Source organism: Lissotriton helveticus, chromosome 3_1 (genome assembly GCF_964261635.1).
Source record: "Lissotriton helveticus chromosome 3_1, aLisHel1.1, whole genome shotgun sequence".
Taxonomy (NCBI): domain Eukaryota; kingdom Metazoa; phylum Chordata; class Amphibia; order Caudata; family Salamandridae; genus Lissotriton; species Lissotriton helveticus.
The window spans coordinates 896,356,611-896,378,888 of NC_136061.1; the positions used below are offsets into that span (position 1 = coordinate 896,356,611).

Genomic DNA, 22,278 nt, shown 5'->3' on the forward strand with positions numbered 1-22,278 from the left:
ACCGTTGTTCCGGGTATTATTGTTTTTTTTGTTGTTATTCTTATGCCAGCACTATTGCCTCATTCTGCGACATCCACACAGTGACCAACATTGTCCTTTTATGTCTTGCACCCCACACGCTTGCACCACTACGATCTCTGCGCATGCTGGGTGCTCGACCATCACCCCAGCCTCTCCATGTCTGACGACCAAACCGGTTTTACCTCACTTCATATTATGTCATGGAATGTTAACGGCCTATAGATAAGGTTAAGCGCACTGCAGCCCTGCGTGATGCCCAGCGATACAATGTAGACATATTGCTGCTTCAGGAGACCCACCTGTTAGGCAACCAATGCCCCTTTCTGGCGCGCTATGGCTACAGTGGGGTTTGGCACTCTGGCTTTACCCGGGGATCTCGCGGGGTGGCAGTCCTGCTGCGCCGCGCCCTTTCTTTTGTCGAGCGTAAAGTAATACATGATCCGGGAGGCTGCTTTGTTATTCTGGAGGGGAATGAGCCCGATAACCGTGTACTCTCCCCTTTCTCTGCTGTCTTCCACGCTCCGGAGCCTTGCTCCACCTGCCCCCGGGGACCACTGTAGTTGGAGGGAGGGAGGGGGGATGAGGGGGACTTTAATGCGGTTATGAACCCGGACCTTGATTCTGCCACAGTCCCTTCTGTCACTCGGGTTTCCCACTCCACACTCCTTTCGAACTGGGCCGTGACTCTGGGTCTGGGAGACACCTGGAGACTCAGGCACCCGGCTACTCGTGTGTTCACTCACACATCGACCGCCCACCACACACAGGCCATGTTAGACTATCTGATTCTTCCAGCCCTGGACTGTCGATTCAATCTAGGACATCAATATCCTTCCCAGAGGCATATCGGACCACTCCTCAGTTTCTATGCGCCTGGGTAGTCTCCCGGCCTCTTCACGCCCGGTCTGGCGGCTTAACGCCTGGTTTCTCCAGGACAAAGATTTCCGGAAGCACGTAGGGCTCGAACTGCGACTAAACTTCGCCGCTAACCAAGACTCGGTTTCGTCCCCCAGTACCTTATGGGAGGCCTCTAAGGCAACTATTTGCTGTTTTGCCAAAGGCCAACTTAAAATCCAACGCACGAAGCAGGAGGCTCGGCTCATGCTCCTGGAGGCCCAAGCTGCCCGGCTGCAGGCCCATCCGCCTGGAGAACAAACGGAAGCCCAGGATCAGAAGCTCGCATTTCTCAGGGATGAGCTTAGACAGGCCTCCATGGGGTTCGCTAAGCTGTTGTAGAGGTCCGCCGTAGCGCGAGTGTATGGGTGGGGAGATAAAAATGGGAAGCTCCTCCACCGCTTAGCCACTTATCCAAAGGCTAACCGTATTATACCTGAGGTGATGGATTCCCATGGGGAGACCCATCAGGCCCCCACGGCGGTGACCCAATGTTTTACTTCGGACTATGCATCTTTGCACTCTGCTCAACCTCCAGACCTTGCTCTATCGGAGCTCCTCCGGAGCGAAAGATTCCCCCTTCCGCAGCTCACCGACGCTAAAGCAGAGGGGCGTGTTCTCCCAATTACTCCGGAAGAAATCAATGACGTTATCTCCTGCATGGCGGCGGGTAAGACGCTGGGACCAGAGGGCCTCCCACAGGAGTTCTACGCATCTGACCGGGAAACGCTGATCCCCCATCTCCTACTACTGTACTGTGAGGTGGCAGATCGCGGCTCCTTCCGTCCTGAAACTGATCTGGCCACCATTGTGGTGATTCCTAAGTCCCAGCACCCCCCCCCCCCTCTGCCCACTGCTCTGATCACCGCTTTATTTCCCTTATCAACTCTGAGCTCAAAATATTTGCTTCAGTTTTGGCACAGCGCATACGCCCTCACCTGAGCACATTGGTCCACATGGACCAATGCGGGTTTATGTCCGCCCGGGGTACCAGGCACTGCCTCAGACGGCTCTAGCTTGCTCTGGCGCACCGACTCCCTATCTCTCTTTGCTCCTCATGGTTTTTGAGAAAGCATTTGATTCCGTGGATTGGCGGTATCTGGAGGCGGTGTCGTCGGAGATGGGCTTTGAGCCCCCCCCTTTCTTAATCTGGTCAAATCCCTTTACTGCAATCCACGGGCCCAGGTGAGGGTTAACGGAGACCTCTCGCGCCACTTCCCCATTGGGAGAGGCACGAGGCAAGTTAGCCCTCTCTCGCCCCTCCTTTGCAGGTTAGCGATGGAGTCCTTTGCCTCTCTCATCCGCGCAGACCCGCTCCTCACAAAGTGGCAATGGTCTGGTCTGGCGGGGGACAAGATTTCCCACTACGTCGCAGACGTCCTGATCTTCGTCGGACCCAGCCCGCTCAGGGCCTCGATGTCTCTGAGCCCTACAACTCTTTGAGGGGGTCTCTGGTGTCAGATTGAACGCGGCCAAGTCGGTCCTGGTCCCCCTTCATCTGTCGAGAGAGTGTTTCGATTGTCAGTCCTCTATCCCTCACCGCCTGGTACTGCATGCCCTGGGTTTCTCTGGTATTCAAGAGAGACTCTACGGAACTGCTATTCCCCACACTCAGTCAAAAGTTACTCGTAGGGTGTTTTTGGCCTAGCAAGCCACCCTGCGCCACACCCGCTGGTCAGGCAGATTAACCTAATATACCCCCTTGTGGTGCGGAACACAGCTCAAAGACGTCGCCACTCTCTCTGGTTTTAGAGCATGGGACCTCATCGGAATTTCTCAACTGGGGGATGTCTGGCGCAGGAGTTACATTTGCGAATTCTCAGAACTACAGACCCGGTTCTCCCTCCATGCCTCTCAGTTTTACCGCTATCTTCAATTGCGCCATGCACTCCATATGCACATCTTGGAAGGGACCTCCATGCCCGAATATAGCCCCCTAAAGCACAGGTTATGACTGGTAATTTGGGGGAGGGGTGGAGGTGGGGGGGGGGGAGATTTCCCGCATTTATCGTTCCATCACAAATAACACCCCCAATTCCCTTTGCTCTCTCTGGGATAAATGGGAGGGTTGGATTGGTCCTTAGATAATGCTGATTGGAGGGATGCGCTGATGGCCACTTACAGCTTCTGCGCGGCTCCGATTCAAGTATACTATTTACATGCGCCCATCACGCCCATTGCGCCTTCATCACTCTGAACTTCCGGCCTGATGCTTCCTGTCCCTGCTGTCACTGCCCCCAAGCAGACTTTTATCACATGGTATGGCCGATATTTCGCATTACTGGGAGCTAGTGGCCGCTGAACTTACTGAGGTCCTGGGCTGGGAAGTCCCGCTGAACCCGATGAACATACTCTTGGGAGTTACTGATGGTTTGGACGGGAACAGGGCAGAGAAACTTGTCTCACCATGGCTCTGATGGTAGCTAAACGAGATATTGCAGGCCCTTGGCTGGACCCGTTGGCCCCTTCCATGACACGGTGGCGCAGAGGGGTAGATTTGTGTGCAGAGTAGGAGCATCCCATATATGCTGCCCGCGGCTGCCCTAAAAAGTTTTGAAAAGTGTGGGGTAAATGGATCGGGTGGTAGAAGACTGAACTTCTTGAGGCTTCCCTATGGACATGGTTGTGGACATTGTCTCTTGTTATTCCTAGTCGGACTCCTGTATGTGGGGGCTTACTCCCCCACGTTTTATCTGTCACTGTTGTGTACTGCTCACTGTGCTAAAAGTTGGCTGTGTTTTCATTGCTGTATATGTATTAATTGAAAATCAAAAAAATTGATCAAAAAAAAAAAAAGAGTAGAAGGATAACGTTGTATACATAGAGATGTCTTTGAAGGGACCGTGTTTAGTGACTGAAGATGTGCCTTTCAGCTTTGAGATTATAAGCATGTATACTTTCTCAAATCATAGAACTCATCTGGGCAGATTAAAAATAACCGGTCGACTGTAGGGAGAGGCATAGCAATCTGTGGAACAGAATAAAGTGTTTTATTTAATTCCTGCAACAAATGGAAGTTAAGCCTTTCTTGAGTCAGTCAGATGGGTTCTCGATTCCCTGCGTGGCAGAGGAGTCTGGTACAGCACTCTGCTGAAACAACAGTACATAGATCCTCACTTATTGCAGGACGGCAGTCTATTGTGGAATTTCTATTCTGATTTGAGATCATGGGGACTAAGGAACAGCTTTAGCTTATGTAGAGAGAAAAAAAAAAAAAAAAAAGATCAGCTAGGCGTCATGATTCTCAACGTTTTTGCATACTGCTTAATAATGTGTGTACACATACATAAGCTACATAAATCAACTGCCTCTTTTACTGTCGTCAATGGAACTGTCATTATGGTTTTCAATTACAAGGGCTTCTGTACTGCAGCTTGTAACACAGCGATTGCCCATAGACAAGAGCTTAAGAACGAGTAGCACATCGGAAACACTTTCAGTTGGAGCAAAGATAAATAATTTCAGGAAGGACTCACTGAAGTGAATGGGTTTAAGTCTGGGTTCAGGGATTTCGATCGCTCAAAGACCAGAGTAACTGGGCCTGGCAGCAAATCCAGCAGCAGCTCGTCTGCTACGTTTACGTCGCAGTACCTGTAAGAGTAAAAAAAAATTAGGAACATTAACTTCTGAGCGGAAAAAAACAGAAAAGCATGATAGAGGTACATACATTCCAGGCCTCTGATCTGTTTTTTTTTTTTAATCTGTTTATTAGCAGGGTAGTTAGAGCAGTCATATAGTATCAGTAACATAGTACATATATCGGATTAAGGCAGCTCCATCATGCTCAGCAATATTGCGAACAGTATACATTTTGATTTTCCGTTGAGTTTCTAGGAAATCAAACAATCCCCGTACAAATTACATCCCACCCTCCACCCACAGAACAGACCCACCCTAGACACTCCTAGTGAACGTATATAAAAACAGTATTTAGTACCAGGGCGCCTCCAACAAACAGAACAATTCAAGTATGCATAGATTTGCATGTTACACAACTAGACAGTGGCATAAGCAACAGTATCACAGGGTATCTCATGTCACAATTCAGTGCAGCATGGACGTGCGTGGTTCATGGGGGACCCTCAACAGCTACAACCAACACAGATTACGGTATTGAGATATCAGACTCTTCATCACTCCCTGTCTCAAACCTCCCTAGTATAGTAAACCAGTCTAAGGAGATCGGTGTTTTCCTGAGGCCTCTATGTTCTTCGCGTTGTAGCGCTGCGCCCTCCGCCCTGCCCCAGCGTAACATTTCCGCTTTCCACAAATCAGGATCAGGTGGCTTGGGAGACTTCCACCTCATCGTGACGGCACGCTTCGCAAGCAACACTGCTATATCAGTAAAACGTGCTGCTACGCTTCTCTTACGCGCCGCTGGACCCAGTCCCAGAAGTGTGTATTCCATGGTGAGTGGCTGCATCAATGCACCTGCGTCCGCAAGTGTGCCATCAATAGTAGTCCCGAAATAACCCAGTTTAGGGCAACTCCACAACATATGTGTCAGTGACGCATCATCCACAGCACATCTAGGGCAGGTGTCAGCGGCATTGGGAAACATTGCATGTAAACGGTGCGGTGTTAAGTAAGCCCTATGCAGGACCATTAGTTGGATGAATTTAAATTTGGGGTTTCGGGCCACTTTTTTGGGAAATTGAAGGATCCTCTCCCATTCCTTGTCTCGGAACGGCCTCCCCACATCTCCCTCCCATTTGGTCTTGAGAGGCGAAAGTGAAACCGCTCGTCCCGCTCTAATGCTAGCAGTGAGCCATTTTGTCAGGTGACTTCCCGTTCCCATAAGGTACTGCATTGTCAGCAAAGGGTTTGTGGGTGGTTGTACCCCCCCCCGGGTGCCCATTTCCCTAGTACGTAGCGGCGGATGCTAGCATGCATAAGGAACGAACCCCCAGGTATGTTATGCGCGGTCCTGAGGTCTTCAAATGACAGCATCCGCCCTTCAGCAAAAAGGTCTCCTACGTGTGTCACACCTGCGTCATGCCAGTGCACTAGTTTTTGTGCCATGAGTGGTCCCAACCCCAAGGGCAGACCGAGCAGTGGAATTGTGGGGGCGTAAGATGACAGAGGGGTCGTGTATCTCACCGCCTTCCGCCAGTACAGCACTGCAAGTCGGAGAAGCGGCGGGGCATCACTCGCCAGGTCCGAGCGGGGCAGGAGCAGGACATGTATCCTCCCCTTAGTGCGATCCTTTTCCACCATGTTAATCTCATGGAGGTTTCTGCCAGCAAGCCAGTAGGCTAGCCACTGCAGTTGACATGCAAAGTTGTAGGCCCTGAAGTCTGGCACTCCCATACCCCCGGCACTGGTTGCGAGTTGCAACTTAGCGAGGCCTATGCGCCTCCGCCCTTGTCCCCATATGAGTTCCGTGAAGAGCATGTCAAGTGTTTTAAACGTCGTGGCAGGGATCAGGAACGGTAAATTTGTAAAGTAGTAAAGGAGACGGGGAAGCATCACCATCTTGGAAATGGCAATCCTGCCGGCCACTGAGAGGGGGAGAGACAACCAGAACTGTATCTGGGATTTCAGTGTCCTCATAGCTCTTCCAAGGTTGCCGTCAATCATCATTTCGGCATCCCTGTAAACCTGTATCCCGAGGTATCGGAAGGTAGTATCCGCCATCTGAAACGTATGGGGGGCAAAGGGCAGTGGCGTAGTCGAGGCAGCGGCGGCAAAGGTAAACCCGTAGGACTTAGGCTCGCTTATGGTGAGGCCAGACAACGCTCTAAAGTCCTCAAATATAGAAGGGATAGGGTCTAGGTCGCCTCTCAGGTTATGCAGGTATAGGATAATATCGTCAGCATAGGCGGACACTATATGCGTTGTCTCACCCCTCCTAATTCCACGGTGGGGGGCCACAGTCCGTAGTTTACAGAGCAGTGGTTCGAGCACTAGAATGAAGAGGAGCGGGGAGAGGGGGCAACCTTGTCTCGTGCCTCTTGCTATAGCTATGGGACCCGAGATGTACCTGGATGTGCGCACCCGAGCCGTGGGGCGTGTGTATAGCAGCTGGACCCACGCTATGTACTCTTTAGGGATTCCGAACCTCTCGAACACAGCGAACATGTAATCCCATCTGAGGGAATCGAAAGCCTGCTTCAGGTCTAACGAGATGCATCCCTCCGAGCCTAGGTCCATCGGGTCTCGCAGCATCAGCTGGGCCAGGCGTCTAAGATTCATGGCCGTGCTCCTGCCCGGCACAAAGCCGCACTGGTCAGGGTGAATCAAATGTGGTATGTATTGTGCCAGTCTCGTCGCTAGTACTTTACTCAGTATCTTGTAATCGGTGTTAAGTAGGGATAAGGGTCTGTAGCTAGCAAGTTGCAGCCCATCCTTACCCGGCTTCAATAGGGAGGTAATCAAAGCCTGGAGGGAGGACTGCGGTAAGCAGTTAGTCCGTAGTGCCTCCAAATAAAGGGCATGGAGGCGCGGGGCCAACAGATCCATGAATGCAGTATAGAACTCGGACGGCAAGCCGTCCGTCCCAGGGGTTTTGTTTCCCGGGAGTGCGCGCATTGCCTGCCTAATCTCCGCTACAGAAATAGTACGCTTTAGATCGTCGCTTTGCCTGTCAGTGAGTTTGGGCAGCTCGAGGTCTCCCATGAAATCCTCAAATGCAGTTTGTGAGAGGCAGCTGTGAGGGCTGTAAAGCGTGATGTAATAGTCCTCAAACGCGGCGTTGATCCCTGCTTGTGTCGAAACTAGTATGTCGTCTTGGTCTAGTACTTCTAGGATGGGATGGTGTATTGGGGAGTCACGTAAGATACGGGCCAGTAGTGCACCCGCCCTATCAGCTTGTGTGTGCTGCCTTAGTGTGTACTCCCTGTAGTCCAACAATCTCAAGCAGTTCAGCGTGCTTTATATGTGCATCCTGCAGTGGTGTGAAATGTGTGTTCGTGCCCGCCGCCTCTGATTCCAGGGTTGCTAGTCTACCCTCCATATCTTTCAGATCTGCAATGACGGCTCTTCTCATGCCCACTTTAGTGGCCATTGCTTCCCCCCTGATGAAAACTTTAAAGGCGTCCCATTCCATTTGTTGGCAGCTGGCAGTGCCAGTGTTTGTGGCAAAATAACCCTCAATGGCATCCACCATAGTGGACTTGAAGACCGTATCTCCCAGGAGCTCCGTGGGTAATCTCCAGGTCGGGATTGGGGTCGACTGTCGGCCCCATTGCCAAGTCAATTCAACTGGATTGTGGTCAGACAGGATCTTCCCCATGTGCTGGGCTTGAATAACCGATCCTAGTAAGGAACGGGAGCAGAAAATTCGGTCTATCCTGGTGTGGAGTCTGTGTGGGGGGGGGGAGAGTAAAAGGTATATTCCCTGTCCTGTGGATGTGTACTGCGCCAAGTATCTGCTAGGTCCCATCCCTCTGCCCACTGTGTCAGCGCATCCGCCTGTCGCCTGCTTTCCGTGGCATGAAGGGGGGGGGGTGTGACCTGTCCAGAGCAATATCCAATACAGTATTGAAATCCCCGCCCACCACCCAGTAGTGCTCCGCCCAATCCGCAATGACCCTGTTGATATTGATTAAAAAAATCAGGTTGTCCCGAATTCGGGGAGTACACACAGCCAAGCACAACAGCAGCCCCATCCAGTAACCCCCTTACAAACACATATCTACCCTCCTTATCTATTCTTTGCTCCAGTGGCTTAAAGGGGACAGAATTACGGAGCCAAACAGCGGTCCCCCTAGAGAATGCAGAATAGGACGTGGCGAAAAGTTGGCCTTTCCACTTCTTATGTAGTTTCAAACTTTCATCACAGTTCAGGTGGGTCTCTTGTACGCAGGCCATCATGACGCCCCTGCGGTTCAGCTGGGCGAGTATCCTGTGCCGCTTATGAACCAAGCCCATTCCCCGCACATTCCAGGTGCACAAATTATACACATTAAGTGGCCCCATGTCCGGTCATGCAGTGTGACAAAAATGAATATGTGGGCGCACGCGCCTGGTACTTCGTATTGCAAAGGAGGAGTGTCAAACAAACAGTTGATCCCTGAATGCTAAGGTCCCTAGGCCAACGGGCCCAAGGTCCAAACCATGATGCCCAACAGGGGCAAAAGTCAAACAGTTCCATGTGCCTGCGGTGGGGGGCGCAGACTACTATCGCCGTACCTGTACTGGCCTGCAGTGATGTGGCGGCCCTTAGTAAAGCAATCCCTTAAGCAACCCACCCGAGGGCAAGGAATAATACAGTGAATACGTTACCACCTGGAGTGCGGTCACGATGATGATGTTAAAAGTCTTCTGCTGTCTGTGCCGTGATCTTTGGGAAGAGTTGTACGCTGCTCGCTGACCCTGACACCTCGGTATGCGTGTCGGAGTTGCTAATCAGGTCTCTAGGTGTGCCCGCATCATGGGCGGCGAGCGCCTCCTTCATTAGTTGCATCACAGGTGTGGGGTCCGCTGGATGGTCCGCAGCATCTGCATCCGTTGGCGACGTCCTCTGCGGCAGGGCCTGTCCAGTGTCCGACGCGGTACTTCGCCGATCCGAATGAGGCCTGCGGCCTTTCCCCCCCAGCGGCCAGAAAAGGGTCCTGTGAGGACGGCGGGGTCAATGTCACTTCCATCCACTCTGCCGCTTCCTCCGGCGAGTCAAAGAAGTATGATTTGTTACTGTGCAGTACCCTAAGGCGTGCAGGGAACAGAAGGGCGTACTTTAAGTTTCTCTCACGCAACTTGTGTTTCACTCCTAAAAAGGCGGATCTGGCACGCTGGACCGTGGGCGTGAAGTCAGGATATACGGAGATGTTCTTGTCTTCATAGCGAATCGGTGCCTTCTCTCGGGCCACACGTAGCACAGTGTCACGGTCTTTGTAGTGGAGGAGGCGTGCGATCAAAGGACGCGGGGCGCTCCAGGCTGTGGTGGTTTGGACGGCATCCTATGTGCCCTCTCCACGCTGTACAGGGGGGTAAGATCCTGCAGACCTACCAGTTGACGGAGCCAGTCTTCCACAAATTGGGTGGGGTTCCTCCCCTCGCTGCGTTCTGGAATGCCTAAAATGCGGACGTTATTGCGGCGGGCGCGTCCTTCCGCATCATCCACCTTGTCCCACAGTTGCTTGAGCTGTTTTTCTACGCCCTCCAGTTTCGTAGAGTGTTCCGTTTGCTGGGGTATAAGGTCATTCAATGAGAGTTTCTGTTCGGAGACTCTCTCTGCAAGTTTATTGTGGTCAGCTCGAAGCAAAGAGAGACCCGTCGCCATAGTGTCGATACGCGTTTCCAGCGCCTCCCTCGTGGCTCGGATTTCGTTGAGGATAAGACCTAGTTTGGCGTCCTGGGACCCTGTCCCAGTCGGCAGTATGACGTCCATGTTTGAGGAGGAAAGAGGGTCCTCTGATCCGGTAGAGTGCATGTTCGTCGATGCACCAGGGTCCTGACCTCTGCCCCTGTGTCGTCCCATCGACCTAGTATGCAGAGCGGCATTGGGTGGCCGCGTTTCCGTCCTCCGATGGTAAAGCCCTCAGGGCACCGCTTTGTGTACCGTGGATCCCCACGTGGTCACCAGTATCCCAGTGTGAAAGGCAGTAGGAGAGGTGTCCTCCTGTCGTCAGACAGGGTCAGCGCGCTGCAGAGGAAGCGGCACGCCCAGTCCGTTCACCGCTGTACTGTGGGGAACCCCTTAAGTAGTTGCCGCAGTGGACCCGGAGCAGCGGTAGGTATGAGTAAGTGGCTGCAGGAGGGGGGGGTGGGGGGAAACGCCAAAGGCTGAACAGTGTTATGGCGCCTCTCAGCTGCCCCAGCGATGGCGGCCTTCTCAGTTAGTAGTTTGCCACGTGGGTACCCACGTATCTGGGCCTTTCCACGCTGTTCCGAGTCCCCAGTGGTAGCGCGGCTGCAAGTGTTGTGCAGGCGCTGCGTCTCCCCCTCAGATACGCGTCTCCTCTATCGTTCTCAGGGGACCGCCGGTGGTGTCGATGTCTTCCGCGTCGGTCAGGGTGCAGGCGGAATGGTGCCTGTGTCGTCACCTCGGTGTCAAGGCCCGCCGGCCGCCGCCCACGGCTCACGCAGCCACAGCAGCACCAGGGCTCCAGCGATCCCCTCCCAGCCCGCTCTGCAGTCTCACGCGCCGGCCACAGGCGCCCTCGCAGTGGTTCAGAAGGCGCAGCGCGGCTCGGCACCTCTCCAGCCCCAAGCCGGGCAATCAGGACAGGGCGGGTCACGGTTGTCCACCGGTGGCCGGGGAGTGCAGGAGGAGTCGCCGGTCCTCCGATTGCAGCGTGTACAGGTCTGTGCCCCGACGCCCCTCCGGTGTCTCGGTGGCGGCTCGCCGGAAGTCAGCGACGGGCAGGTCTCGGGGCCAAACGAGGCCGCGGCTTCTCCCTGCGTATTAGGCCTCAGTGGTCAGCGCGGCTCATCCAGGCGGCAGGCAGCGTCTGAGGAGGCTAGCGAGTCGCCACTGTCCGCCGCTCGTCTACCTCAGGTGGAGGCCAAAGATTGGGGTGGTTGCAGATAGGGTATGCAGGATCAATAGCGAGTATGAAAGGGCTAGAGACGGAGCTGCAGCACTACACGTCCGCCATGAACGGCTCTTGGCCACGCCCCCCCAGGCCTCTGATCTGTTTACAAGAGTTTAAACAGACTTATTTTCATTTCATGAAAAGCATGCTGTTAAAATGGTACAAATACTCCAGTATTAGTAGACTGAGCTAGACAATGTCAGTATTTGTCTCAGCTTGGCTATGATGAACAAAATGTTGTAATGAATTCTCTTTTCAGGACTGACCTCAACCGATAAAAAAAAAAAGTCTTTTTGTAGTAGCCCTAGAGCTACAATGCAGTAAGTGTTTTGTCACTCACTGCCAAAACGGTTTATACCTATGTAAATGTTGTAATAATTGTGTGTGAAATATAGCACATTTTACGTACCAAAAGGATGACCGTTCTGCAGCATACTGTTATGCCCTTTTTAGGTCTCGGCTAAAGACGCGCGGAAGCGCGTCTCCGCCGAGATCTTATGTTAGGGAGTGTGCTCCCCAGGAGACAGTTTGGGGCGCGCGCATCCCTGGAGCCGATTTGAAACGGGAACGCGCGCTGTGGCCAGGCGCTGTCTCCTGGGAAGCGCAAGCACCACACACGCATGCGCATACACACACAAGCGCCCATGCACGCACGCACATACATACATACATACATACATACATACAGAGACACACCCCCCCTGACACATACGCGCGCACACACACAAGTGCACCGAGGCCCCCGCTCCCCCCTCCCCCGCCGTCACCGTCGCCGTCGCATACACACAAGAGCATACACGCACACACACACAAGTGCACCAAGCCCCCCCAGCCTTTTGAAACTTACCTGGGCAATGTCGGGGACTCTTCTCTCAGCACGCGGCGCCCAACCTCCTGCTAGCGCGGCCCCGGGTCTCCACACCGCTCACAGGAGCCCCGGGCCGCGAGACGCATCGACTCCGCCTGCCTCCTCTTCCGGTCTGGACGTGGCCCCGCCCCCGTCACAGGCGACCGTGCCTGACTTCCGGGGCGGCCTCCGTGTATTCCGTCCGTGGATTCTTTCCGTCTTCTGTTTTTCTTGTTTATTGTCTAACGGGAAGCCATTGCACACGAGACGTCCCCAATTCGGTGGCAACAGTAACATCCTCGACCCCAAATCTCCACGCTCTTTCTAGCAGTTGCTCCTAAGCGATAACTGCGCGCACCAAGAGCACTGAAGTCTCCTGCCACGGCGCCTTCAAAAAAAGTGGTTAATTGAGTCTAAGTGCATGCTGTGGTGGTTTATGAGTGTTTTTGTAATACTGTGTGAGTGGATTGCGCATGAAGCAGCGGGGTGTAATGTTTTTGTGAGCATATGTGTTGGATGCAAAAGTGTTTTTGGAGTAGTCAGGAGCAGGTTGGGGCGTGCGTGTGTGTGTGGATAGGTGTATGCGTGCATCGCGTGTCTGAGGCGGGTGTAAGTTTGCCCTTGTGTGCGCTTTTGCTCGTGTGTGTTTTTGCAATGTGGCCAGACCTGGACTCAAGTGGGTGTTTTGACAGTGAGATGATTGGTTAGCATGTGTGCTTTTGTGTGTGTGTGGGTGGGAGTGTGTTGTATTCCTTGCACTAGGAGGGCAGATGACGTCGCTGTGTGTGCATGGGACTGCTTTCTCTGGCCGCGTTGTTCAGGCAGAGGCTCGGTTTCTTTCATTCACGTGAGGCTGACGCTGGAATAACACAGATAATGGGTTTAGCTCTTTCATCTCGCAAAGCAGATGTGCGGGTCCCTGCACCTGCTGACGGGGTTGAAGTCTCTGCTTTGTCCTGCTGCTCACACACACACTCTTGTCCCCCGCCTCGGGAGACAGCCCATCTGGTGGGGACTGCCGGCTCTCTTTTGGGGTGTGCAGCCGGAGAGTGCCACCCCCAACCAGCATTGTCTGCCTCCACTCCTCGTGCTCCACGTGGGACCCACGTCCTCGAGCATGGATTAAAGGGACGGCGTCGCATTTAACTTGCTGCTCTAAAGGTAAAAAGATATTGGAGAGGAACAGCAGGAAACACTGGTTTTCAGGCTCAATGCACTGCTGTTCTGGCAGATAAGTGAAGCATTGCGCAGGGTGGGGATGTGCTGCCCAGGAGCGCACAAGTTTTAGTCGAGGCTGCCGAGATTAGAAGACAGGTCTGCTTGTTCCTACGTCAGCAACAAAGTCACTCAAGAGAGGCACGGAGTGCATGTCTAGGTGAATACGTGCTCTTGTGCCTACGGGCCGGATGTACTTTATTTTTTACAGTTTTATATAGCGCGAACTTGAGCCAAAGGTTTCAGAGCGCTTTACATGAGCACCAGTTGCGTGACAGTCGGACACATTAACTTCTAGGCCGGGGACGGGGAGATGAAGTGATTTGCCCACAATCACAGGATGCTTGAGTCTCCCATCAGCCTTGAGCCTGGGCCCCAGCTTCAAAGTCGTCTGTTCTAGCTGTTAAGCCACATCCTTTCCCCTCCGAATATCCTGTCACAAAAATTGCGGAGCACTATAGTTGGAGGCTATCACAGGGATGGTGGCCTGGTCGGAAAAGCAGAACACCATGTCTGTTATTGACTTGCAGTAGACTTGTTTTACTGCAGTCTGATGTACTTAAAAGAAAGAGGACTGCGTTTAAAATGAAAAGTTTACTTTTTGTTTGTTTCTTTAGTAGTTTTGTGGACCACTGCCTACCCTTTAATAGTTTTTTATAGCCCCCCTCCCCTTGCTGCCTCCCTCACCTACTCTTAAAAAAGCTTTTGCACGTTATTATTTTTTTATTTACTTACCTATCCAACTTGGAGCGCTAAATAAGACAAAAGGTGCCGGCATAATTTACAGGACCATGCGTGTGTGGTGCACATGCCTACAAAACCACGTTTCAGTTGCATCATAGGCTATTTTGTATTCCTTTTTTTTGCCATGCTGCACAGCATGGCCAAAACCATTCACAATCCAAGAAGTCCTAGAGTTAAGATCTAGTGGCTTGGCCGCCAATGCTTCTTTCATCTCGTTATAGATAGAGACATAGCCATTTCACTAGCGCGGTACATTTTATCTTCATAAACCTGCTTTTGAAGGTCAATTGCCATATTCTTTGTACTCTAAATTATAGACTGTGTATTTTGGAAGGAATGAAAACTGATAATCATTGTCTAATGCAGATTTTTACTTATAAAGCCACAAAACAATTTAAGAAGAAGAAGGAAACAGCTTGCAAATGAAAAATATTAAATTATACATGCTGTCATTTTTTTTCCTTAGGAGATCAGGCAGTTGATTCTGTTAGCGCTTGATATATTCATGTTATGTATTTGTTTCCATTATTTAGTTAAATATTATTTTCTCCTTTTACATTTCAAACAATGTTCTTAAAATTCAAGGTGATTTGAAGACCAATTACATTTTAAATCAAGCATTGGCAAACTCAATCGGTCTGGCCCTGGAAACTGGTGTGATTTTTTAAAATCTTTAATTTTTATTGCAAGCATACATAACTTAAAAAGAACAACAAACAAGCATTTGCTATGCAATAGGTCTCGCATTTACGCAAGTTTAAGCTATTGGCATTGTAAATGACAATGCCTTTTATTTATGTTTTAAAAACGAAAACGTAAATAAAAGGCATTGTTATTTGCAATGTCTCGCATTTGCGAGAGTTTAACCTTTTGGCATTGTAATTGACAATGCCTTTTATTTACGTTTTAAAACCCAAAACATAAATAAAAGGCAGTGCCATTTACAATGCCACTGGCTCAAACTCTAACAACTGCGAGACCTATTGCATTGCAAATGCTTGTTATGGTCTGGCTTTACAGCACAGCTGTAGCTAGACAATTTGGTGAGCAACACTAGAGAGGGGCTTTGACTCCGCCCACATGTTGGAAACCAGAAATACATGTTTTAATTGGACAGATGTTCTCTGCTTCCACAAAAAAAGTGCTTGCTCTCCACGCAGCGGTGATAATTTTGTTCATATATCCATCTGCCTAAGCTTGCTATTTTAGTGGCACACATAGGTTTGGAATGATATTAAAGTGTCTTAAATAACTAACTTATGTTGTTTTTCCTCCGACAGCAGCAGATCGGAGGAGGGCAGTCCTTTTCCTACATGGAGTTCTGGGACAAACTTGACAGTGCAAATGTCACCTGACCTTTTAACCTACACAAATATTATTCCACAGTTCTTTGTTTCCACACAAATACATATCTATTTCGATGCTATTTACTTGTAATGCTTCACACCACCATCCAACATTCCTTTAAAGTCAGACCTACTTGCATTGCCAATTTATGTTGTAGTCTGTACTATATATGTTCACAAGTGTTACCTCAGAGGGTGAACTTTACCAACTCAGTAGTGTGATATTATTGCCCAACCAGATTCCAACCTTCCTAATAGCATACACGACTGGGCTAAACTACTGCAACCGTACTTTTAATGGATTTTTAGCTCGCTGATGACAACCAAAAAAAGAATACACACAACTATAAGGTGTTAATTTTTCTCGTTTACGGGTGATGAAAATATAAAATTGCAACACAATTCCAATCACCTTTCCTGTCATAAGAAAATGTCATTACATAAGTTCGGAAACTAAACTATGGCTGACAGATAAGAAATAGTTCTGCTTCAGTAGCATAATACATTTCATCCCTTCGAAGTGGCTAATGCTCTCCACTGTATTCTTACCTGTAAATATCTTCAATGTTCCCAACACATATGGCCAGAGGTTTACTGCCATTGCGTCCTTTCACACTGTACATATTTTTTATGGACTGAGAGTTCTGGGCGAGACAGGCAAGTCCATAGACTGTGTCAGTGGGGACTCCGATCACCCCTCCCTCCTGCAAAACACGAGCAGTTGTGTTTATGATCTCTGTCCAACCTGTAAAGAGGCAACAAAAGTCAAGTTAGGTCTCCAAAAGCATATTGGGCTGGACTGCTTCTTCCCAAGCACCAAGGGGGATTTGCAGAAGGTTGGTCCTTGTCTGTAGTGGTGCTATGAGGCCCACCTAGCAAGAAGGCGGCAAATTCTGGACTGCGACAGTAAAAATTCTATTCAAGGTGTCTTGTATACCGCACAACTCCCCCAAAAGGCCTCCCGGCGCAGAGACAGGCACACCTGCAGGTCTTGGCAAGCCATGCCAGAATTAAAATAGATTCAGAACAAAAGGTCAAAATTCTAGATAAAATTTCAGGACAAAAGGTCATTTTTAAGGACACATCTTAGGACGTCGCACAATTATAAAATAGACAGCTGCCAGAAGTAGAAGTTAAAATAGATTTAGGGTATTTAGTGTACATTACACATTGGAGCATTGAACAAAAATTCACACAGAGCTGGACGTATTTAACAAAGTTTTCAACATTCAACCCCAGTACCATGAATGATAGATAGTGCCAGAAAAAGTGCTGTGTTGCTGAACTTAGACTTCGAGTTCCCAGACAGTAGCACTACCAGAGAGTGCGAAACAGCGAGGGAGAAATAATGGGAAGAAAGGAGGAGAGGGCATATACAGAGAGGAAAAGATATAAAGTTGGAATAGTGGGAGTGAAAAGTGAGAGACAAGGGAAGCAAGCGAGGATCTACCAGCTGAGATGGGAAAATAACAGATGGTTAAAAGAGAATCATAGAAGAAGGTGGGGCAGACTGGAGCGAAAAACAGATATAGAAAGATGCGGAGGGTGACAGAGAACAGGTATAAAAGAGTGAAAAGGATAGAAGGGGTATATAAAAGCTGAGGGAGAGGAAACCGAGAGATAGCATGTGGGGGAGGGAGAGAGGCAGAGACAAATGGCAATGTAGGAGAGAGGAGGGAACAGACAGAGAAGAGTGAACTGAGAAAGCAAGGAGGTTGAATAGGGAGTGAACAGAGAGATGATGTGAGGGTTCACTTTGGAACTTATATGTCAGAGCTTTCAATTTCAATTCAAATGTGCCATATGTTTGAAAATATGGTGCTATTCTGCTCTTTCACGCAAGTCATTTTAGCAACTTCACTTACTATGCTGTATTGTGTCAATTGTTGGTAAATATACCCCTCAATTATTTAGAACAGGAGCCCAGACATAAATGTTGCCTTGGACTTTGTACAGAGCTCTGCTGCCTTTAAGCGAGTGTCACGCTACTGACCTAACATATACATTCAGACAGAAAATCACTGTTTGTTAAGAAAAGGCTTTTTTTTAAGAATGAGCCGGAAATCCATCCAAGATTCCAAGCCGGAGCATTGGTCTGGCATTAGAAGATTTTGGGATTAGTGCACACAAGTCATGCTATGTTAAGCTTTTCAAATTGTGATACTTCTTTGCCATTAACTCGAAATGTAGAAATAAAAAAAGGTTTACCTGAAACAAGGATTACAATTGAATGAACTCCCTCTGTTCATAGGCTATGCCTTTCTACTAGTCCACTCCAAAATCAGCTCCTGAAGTGCTTTTGCTTTAGGGCAGGGGTTCCCAAACTTTTGTGACCTGTGGCTGGGGGGGGGGGGTGTAAGCCTGACCTCGGGAGTACTTCCTGTTGTCTTCCTTAAAGTAATTGGGACGCAATGATGGTTGGAATGCTTGAATTATTAATCTCATCCACTGGCAATCACTTTGGCTGCATCCCAATCCATCATTTTTTTGCCCCAACAGAGTGCCTGGTCCCAAACCCTTATTTATGCCAGTTGCTGCTTTCAGTAGCTTTTGGTACTGAGACCCGCTGTGAGGATATGGAACATTGAGTTTAGTCTGTCGTATTCAGTATCACCAGCATTATTTTTACACTAAAAAGGAGGGCTCCTTATGAGTTGCTTCACCGACCCAGAGTGATTCATGCAGGTGCAGGACTATGCGTCCCAGTACCTGCGCAAAGTCTTCGCGCAGGCCTATGCGGAGAAAGCTATGTGCCTGGCTTTAGAACTCATTCACCGCTAGCAACTTTTTTTTCCCCTCCCTCTTCTCGACTGGGTTTTTTATTTATTTATTTTATTTATAAACTTTTATATAGCGCGAACAAGATACCGAAGGATATCAGAGTGCTTTACAAAAGGATGGAAGGAATCAGAATCAGTTTCCCCACAAACGATGCCAATGAGCAAAGAATCCCCCAAATGGGTACGGAACCCGATGAGGAGAATGCTGAACTCAAATATCTGGCCTGCAATTAATCAGCAAATGCATTCTCTGTTTGTCTATCATCCATTTCATCAAATGCACTTTAGGTAATCAGGAGCCCACACAGTTTCCAATTAAGTTTTGTTAAACGTTTGGCCCACCTAGTGAAATAACCTCGCTTGTTTTCTTTCCCTTCTTTAGTTTCAGAATATTGCCTACCTGACTTAGTGCTCGGGAAGACTGTAGGACCGACTGACAGCAGCTCCAAATAGTTTAGCCAAAAAGGAATTCGAATCTTCTAAACCCTGTGCACAAAACTGATGCACCATGCACTGCATCTACACTCCTTATGTTGCAATTTAGGCCTACTTCACATGGCATGATATGTGCCTCTAGTAAATATGGACATTTTAGAAGTATAAACCAAGAACTGCAAGACAGCTATTTTACATGCCAGCTTCTCTCCTGGTCCATATCCCATTTTCTGTTACACAGTGTAGCCATTCCTGAGATCAGTCAGGCAGCTGTTGTAGCGCCTTCAGCAGGCTGGCTCGAACTAACTTTAGGTGGCAACAGCACAGTTATGGTTGAGTCTGTTTCCATAAAAAATGAATTATCTTTTTTCCTAATAACTTTGGTGCTCTTCGATGAGTCCGCATGAACCCCCTCCTTCATAAAAAAAATCATATACGTTGGTTCCTTTATACTAGTTTTGTGGAGCTCTGTCAAGTGCGGGCCAGGAAAAAGAGGGGGGTCCAAAAGCGTCATTTCTCATTTTCATTGGAAGTTTTGACACAGAAAAAAGGTTACCTAGAATTACACTAAATATGGTGACAAGTTAAGAGGTTTACAGGAGAATGTGTCTCTGTTAAATTGTTTTCGAAAAATGAGAATTTAAAGAGGGGCGCAGGTGGACATGTAGGGGTTACATTTTATAAAAATAGAGCACACTTTGATAGCCAAAGATCCATGGATATACATAAATCCAAAAATTTTAATAATACTCATGTTCTATTGAGGGAAGAAGATTTTGTCAAACTGCATTCCAGAGAGCAAAACTTATCAAAAAGTAAATTGGAAAAGGTACATTCCTATAATACACTGCATTCCAAGACTCTTTAAAAACACAAAGACAGGCACAGAATACTTGAAACAAACGGTTTCCCAAACCTCTTAAATGCCACACATACATCCACATACCTCTTTTCCTATAAGTCAGTGATGTTTAAAGGGCGGCACCCCAGTTCCATTCAGGCTTTTCATGTTATCACACGGATTGCCAAAGTGTTCATTAAACTGCGTCCAAGTCGTGCCTGCCGAATGAGGAACGGCTGAGGGCTGTTGGTAGCAATTTCCCACAGTGTGCGCGCGGCGCCCCAGCACCTCATTACGGCGCACCGGGTGTGCCGCGGCGCACAGTTTGGGAACCACTGCTTTAGGGCCTGGGGCACCTCACAGGCTGCAGGAACAATAGTTACGCCTAGAGGTGGGCGAGCATAAAAATTACCAGGGCGAGCCAGGCCGTTGGCTTGTTTTAGCTCTTAGAGCCAGTGCACGAGCAGATGCCTGAAACGTTTACCATGTAAATCAAAACAAACATCACGTAACAGATTATGAAATCTCTTCATAACTAAAAAAAAGTCTATTTAACATGTGGGAGCCTTCATGTGACCTCATCATATTATAGTACTGTACGGAGAAGTACCTATTAAAAGTGATACTTTTTAAACATGAGTTTAGAACCATTCCTGTCCTCACCCTTCCTCGGGCAACAGTGCCATTAGTAAAGTAAAAGGGAAGACAGCTTTCATGTGAACCCTGTATGTGGAATTGATGGTTATAGAAAGAGCAACATTATAGTCTAATTATCCAACCACAATAGGTTTTTGTATAGCTGGTATTCTGAACATATGTATTTGAAGGTGCCTTCATATGCAAAAGTAAAGAAAAAGGAGGGTTGGCAGAATAAAATATTTGCCCTAGATCACAAAATTTGGTTAAGGGGAAGCCACAACTAATCCAGATTTTGTGGTTTCACTTTGTACAAATCAGCCACTAAATGGGTATCCATTGGTCTCACCTTTTTATCTCCGGTGTTAATGCTTTGTTTAGGTCACGCCTGAGCCAGCGCATGTGCTGCTCTGTGAGACATTTAGTAGGGGCTTTATAAAGTGCTACCACAAGCTGCTTTGGCTGGCCTAGCGCTTGCGTTCACACACGCAACCGCCAGCTTTCAGCACCCGATCAGGCGCCATCTGTCTTTCCTCTCACTTGATTGCTTTCACGCTCCTCCGCCCCTCCCCCGCTGTGTCGTGCTGCTTTCACTTTTGCACGCGGCCAATGCTTGTTAGTGAATATTGAGAGGTCCAATGCTGTTGTGTCTGTCTTTGGTCCCTGATTGCTGGTGCTGCTCTTGCATGCAGTGTTTTTGCATATATTCATATATGCGTGTCTGTCTCCATGTCAGTCTTACACCCATATATATCAATTTGATCAACATCATAGTCAATGATTAAATTTATATTCTGGACCTATTCGTCACTTCGCATCTGTCTTCACGAAACTCTATTAACACCAAGTGTTACCTAACATACCAATGTTTCTATGCAATTTGTTTTCAACTATCGTAGATGTTTCGACTGACAGACGCACAGCTGTAAAACCAAACGTTTCCTTCCATGCCCCTGGACACAGAGGTGAACAAGTAGAAGTAAACTCTGATTAGCGTGTGCATCCATTTTTCATGAGCAAAGGTTACGTTCAAACATTATCAGCACACACACAAGCATGCACATGCACAGTATCTGGGCACTGGCAGCACCATCTTCTTTACGCCGCTGTGGTTTGTGCGTTTGAGAGCATGACCTCGAGCAGTGGCTCGGCTGTTGTTCACTTCCACTTTCCATAGGGCGACAGCTTGTGTGCAAACCTAACAACCCGGACCAGAAATTTTTTAAATTACACAAACAGTTGCGTGGGGCTGATGCAAGGTTACTTGGTTCAACATGCAGCGCAGCATTATAGTTCGGTGCACCCTTTTCTGATGATAAAGCCATCGTGGATGCGTCTGGATGGATGCATCTCTGGCTTGTGGAAGTTGCCAATGTAGTAGTCTCTTCAAGCAGCCCATGACCTGTACTAAGGTCACTACAATAATAAGGCCTATCAACACTGGAGCCTGGCGTGGTGATGTCATTTGTTCTTAGCTTTTGCAGCAGCACCATGACAAAAGAGGCCAATCTTGTGGCAGTTCTGTTGTGTTATTCCTACTCACATGTGATGTACCTAGTGGGCTCCTTTTTGTAGTGTAGTTTTAGAATACACAGTTTGGGTGCAAGAAGTAATCTTGTATTGGGAAACCCTGGACCTGTGTGCAGCTCCTCCTTCCCCAGCTGCCCACAAAAAGAATAACCAGCATAGAACACTACCCTAGAGCATTTCTAGTCAACTTTGGAAACTTCCTGGTTCGGGACACTATATATGACTTGGCTAGGCCAACGGCTAAAAGAGAATATAAGGGTTTCAAGTTTTTTGCAAGACCAGATTTCACGCATGCAACAGTAGAAAGACGATGGCGAATGCGACAACTCTTCGCCCCTTTTGAAAAGCTAGGAGCAACGGTCTATCTGCAAAATCCGGCGCGCCTAAAAATAATCTATAAAGGCTCAACGAGGAGCTTCATAAGCGAAATCCAGGCGGAGGCTTATCTTAAGGAGATTGAAGAGAGAGCGAAACAAAATAACGATAAATAAATAGAAGAAGAAATCTAGTG

General features: G+C 48.8%; 1 protein-coding gene across 1 annotated transcript in view; it reads right to left on the reverse strand.

Annotated features, from left to right (window-relative positions):
• YRDC (yrdC N6-threonylcarbamoyltransferase domain containing) overlaps positions 1-22,278 on the reverse strand; it is a 93,702-nt gene that overhangs the window by 55,417 nt on the left and 16,007 nt on the right. Inside the window, exons 2-3 of the mRNA XM_078681227.1 lie at positions 16,095-16,290; positions 4,392-4,506 (exon numbers count right to left, since the gene is read on the reverse strand). Coding sequence (XP_078537353.1) covers positions 4,392-4,506; positions 16,095-16,290 — 311 coding nt within the window. The remainder of the gene's footprint in view (positions 1-4,391; positions 4,507-16,094; positions 16,291-22,278) is intronic.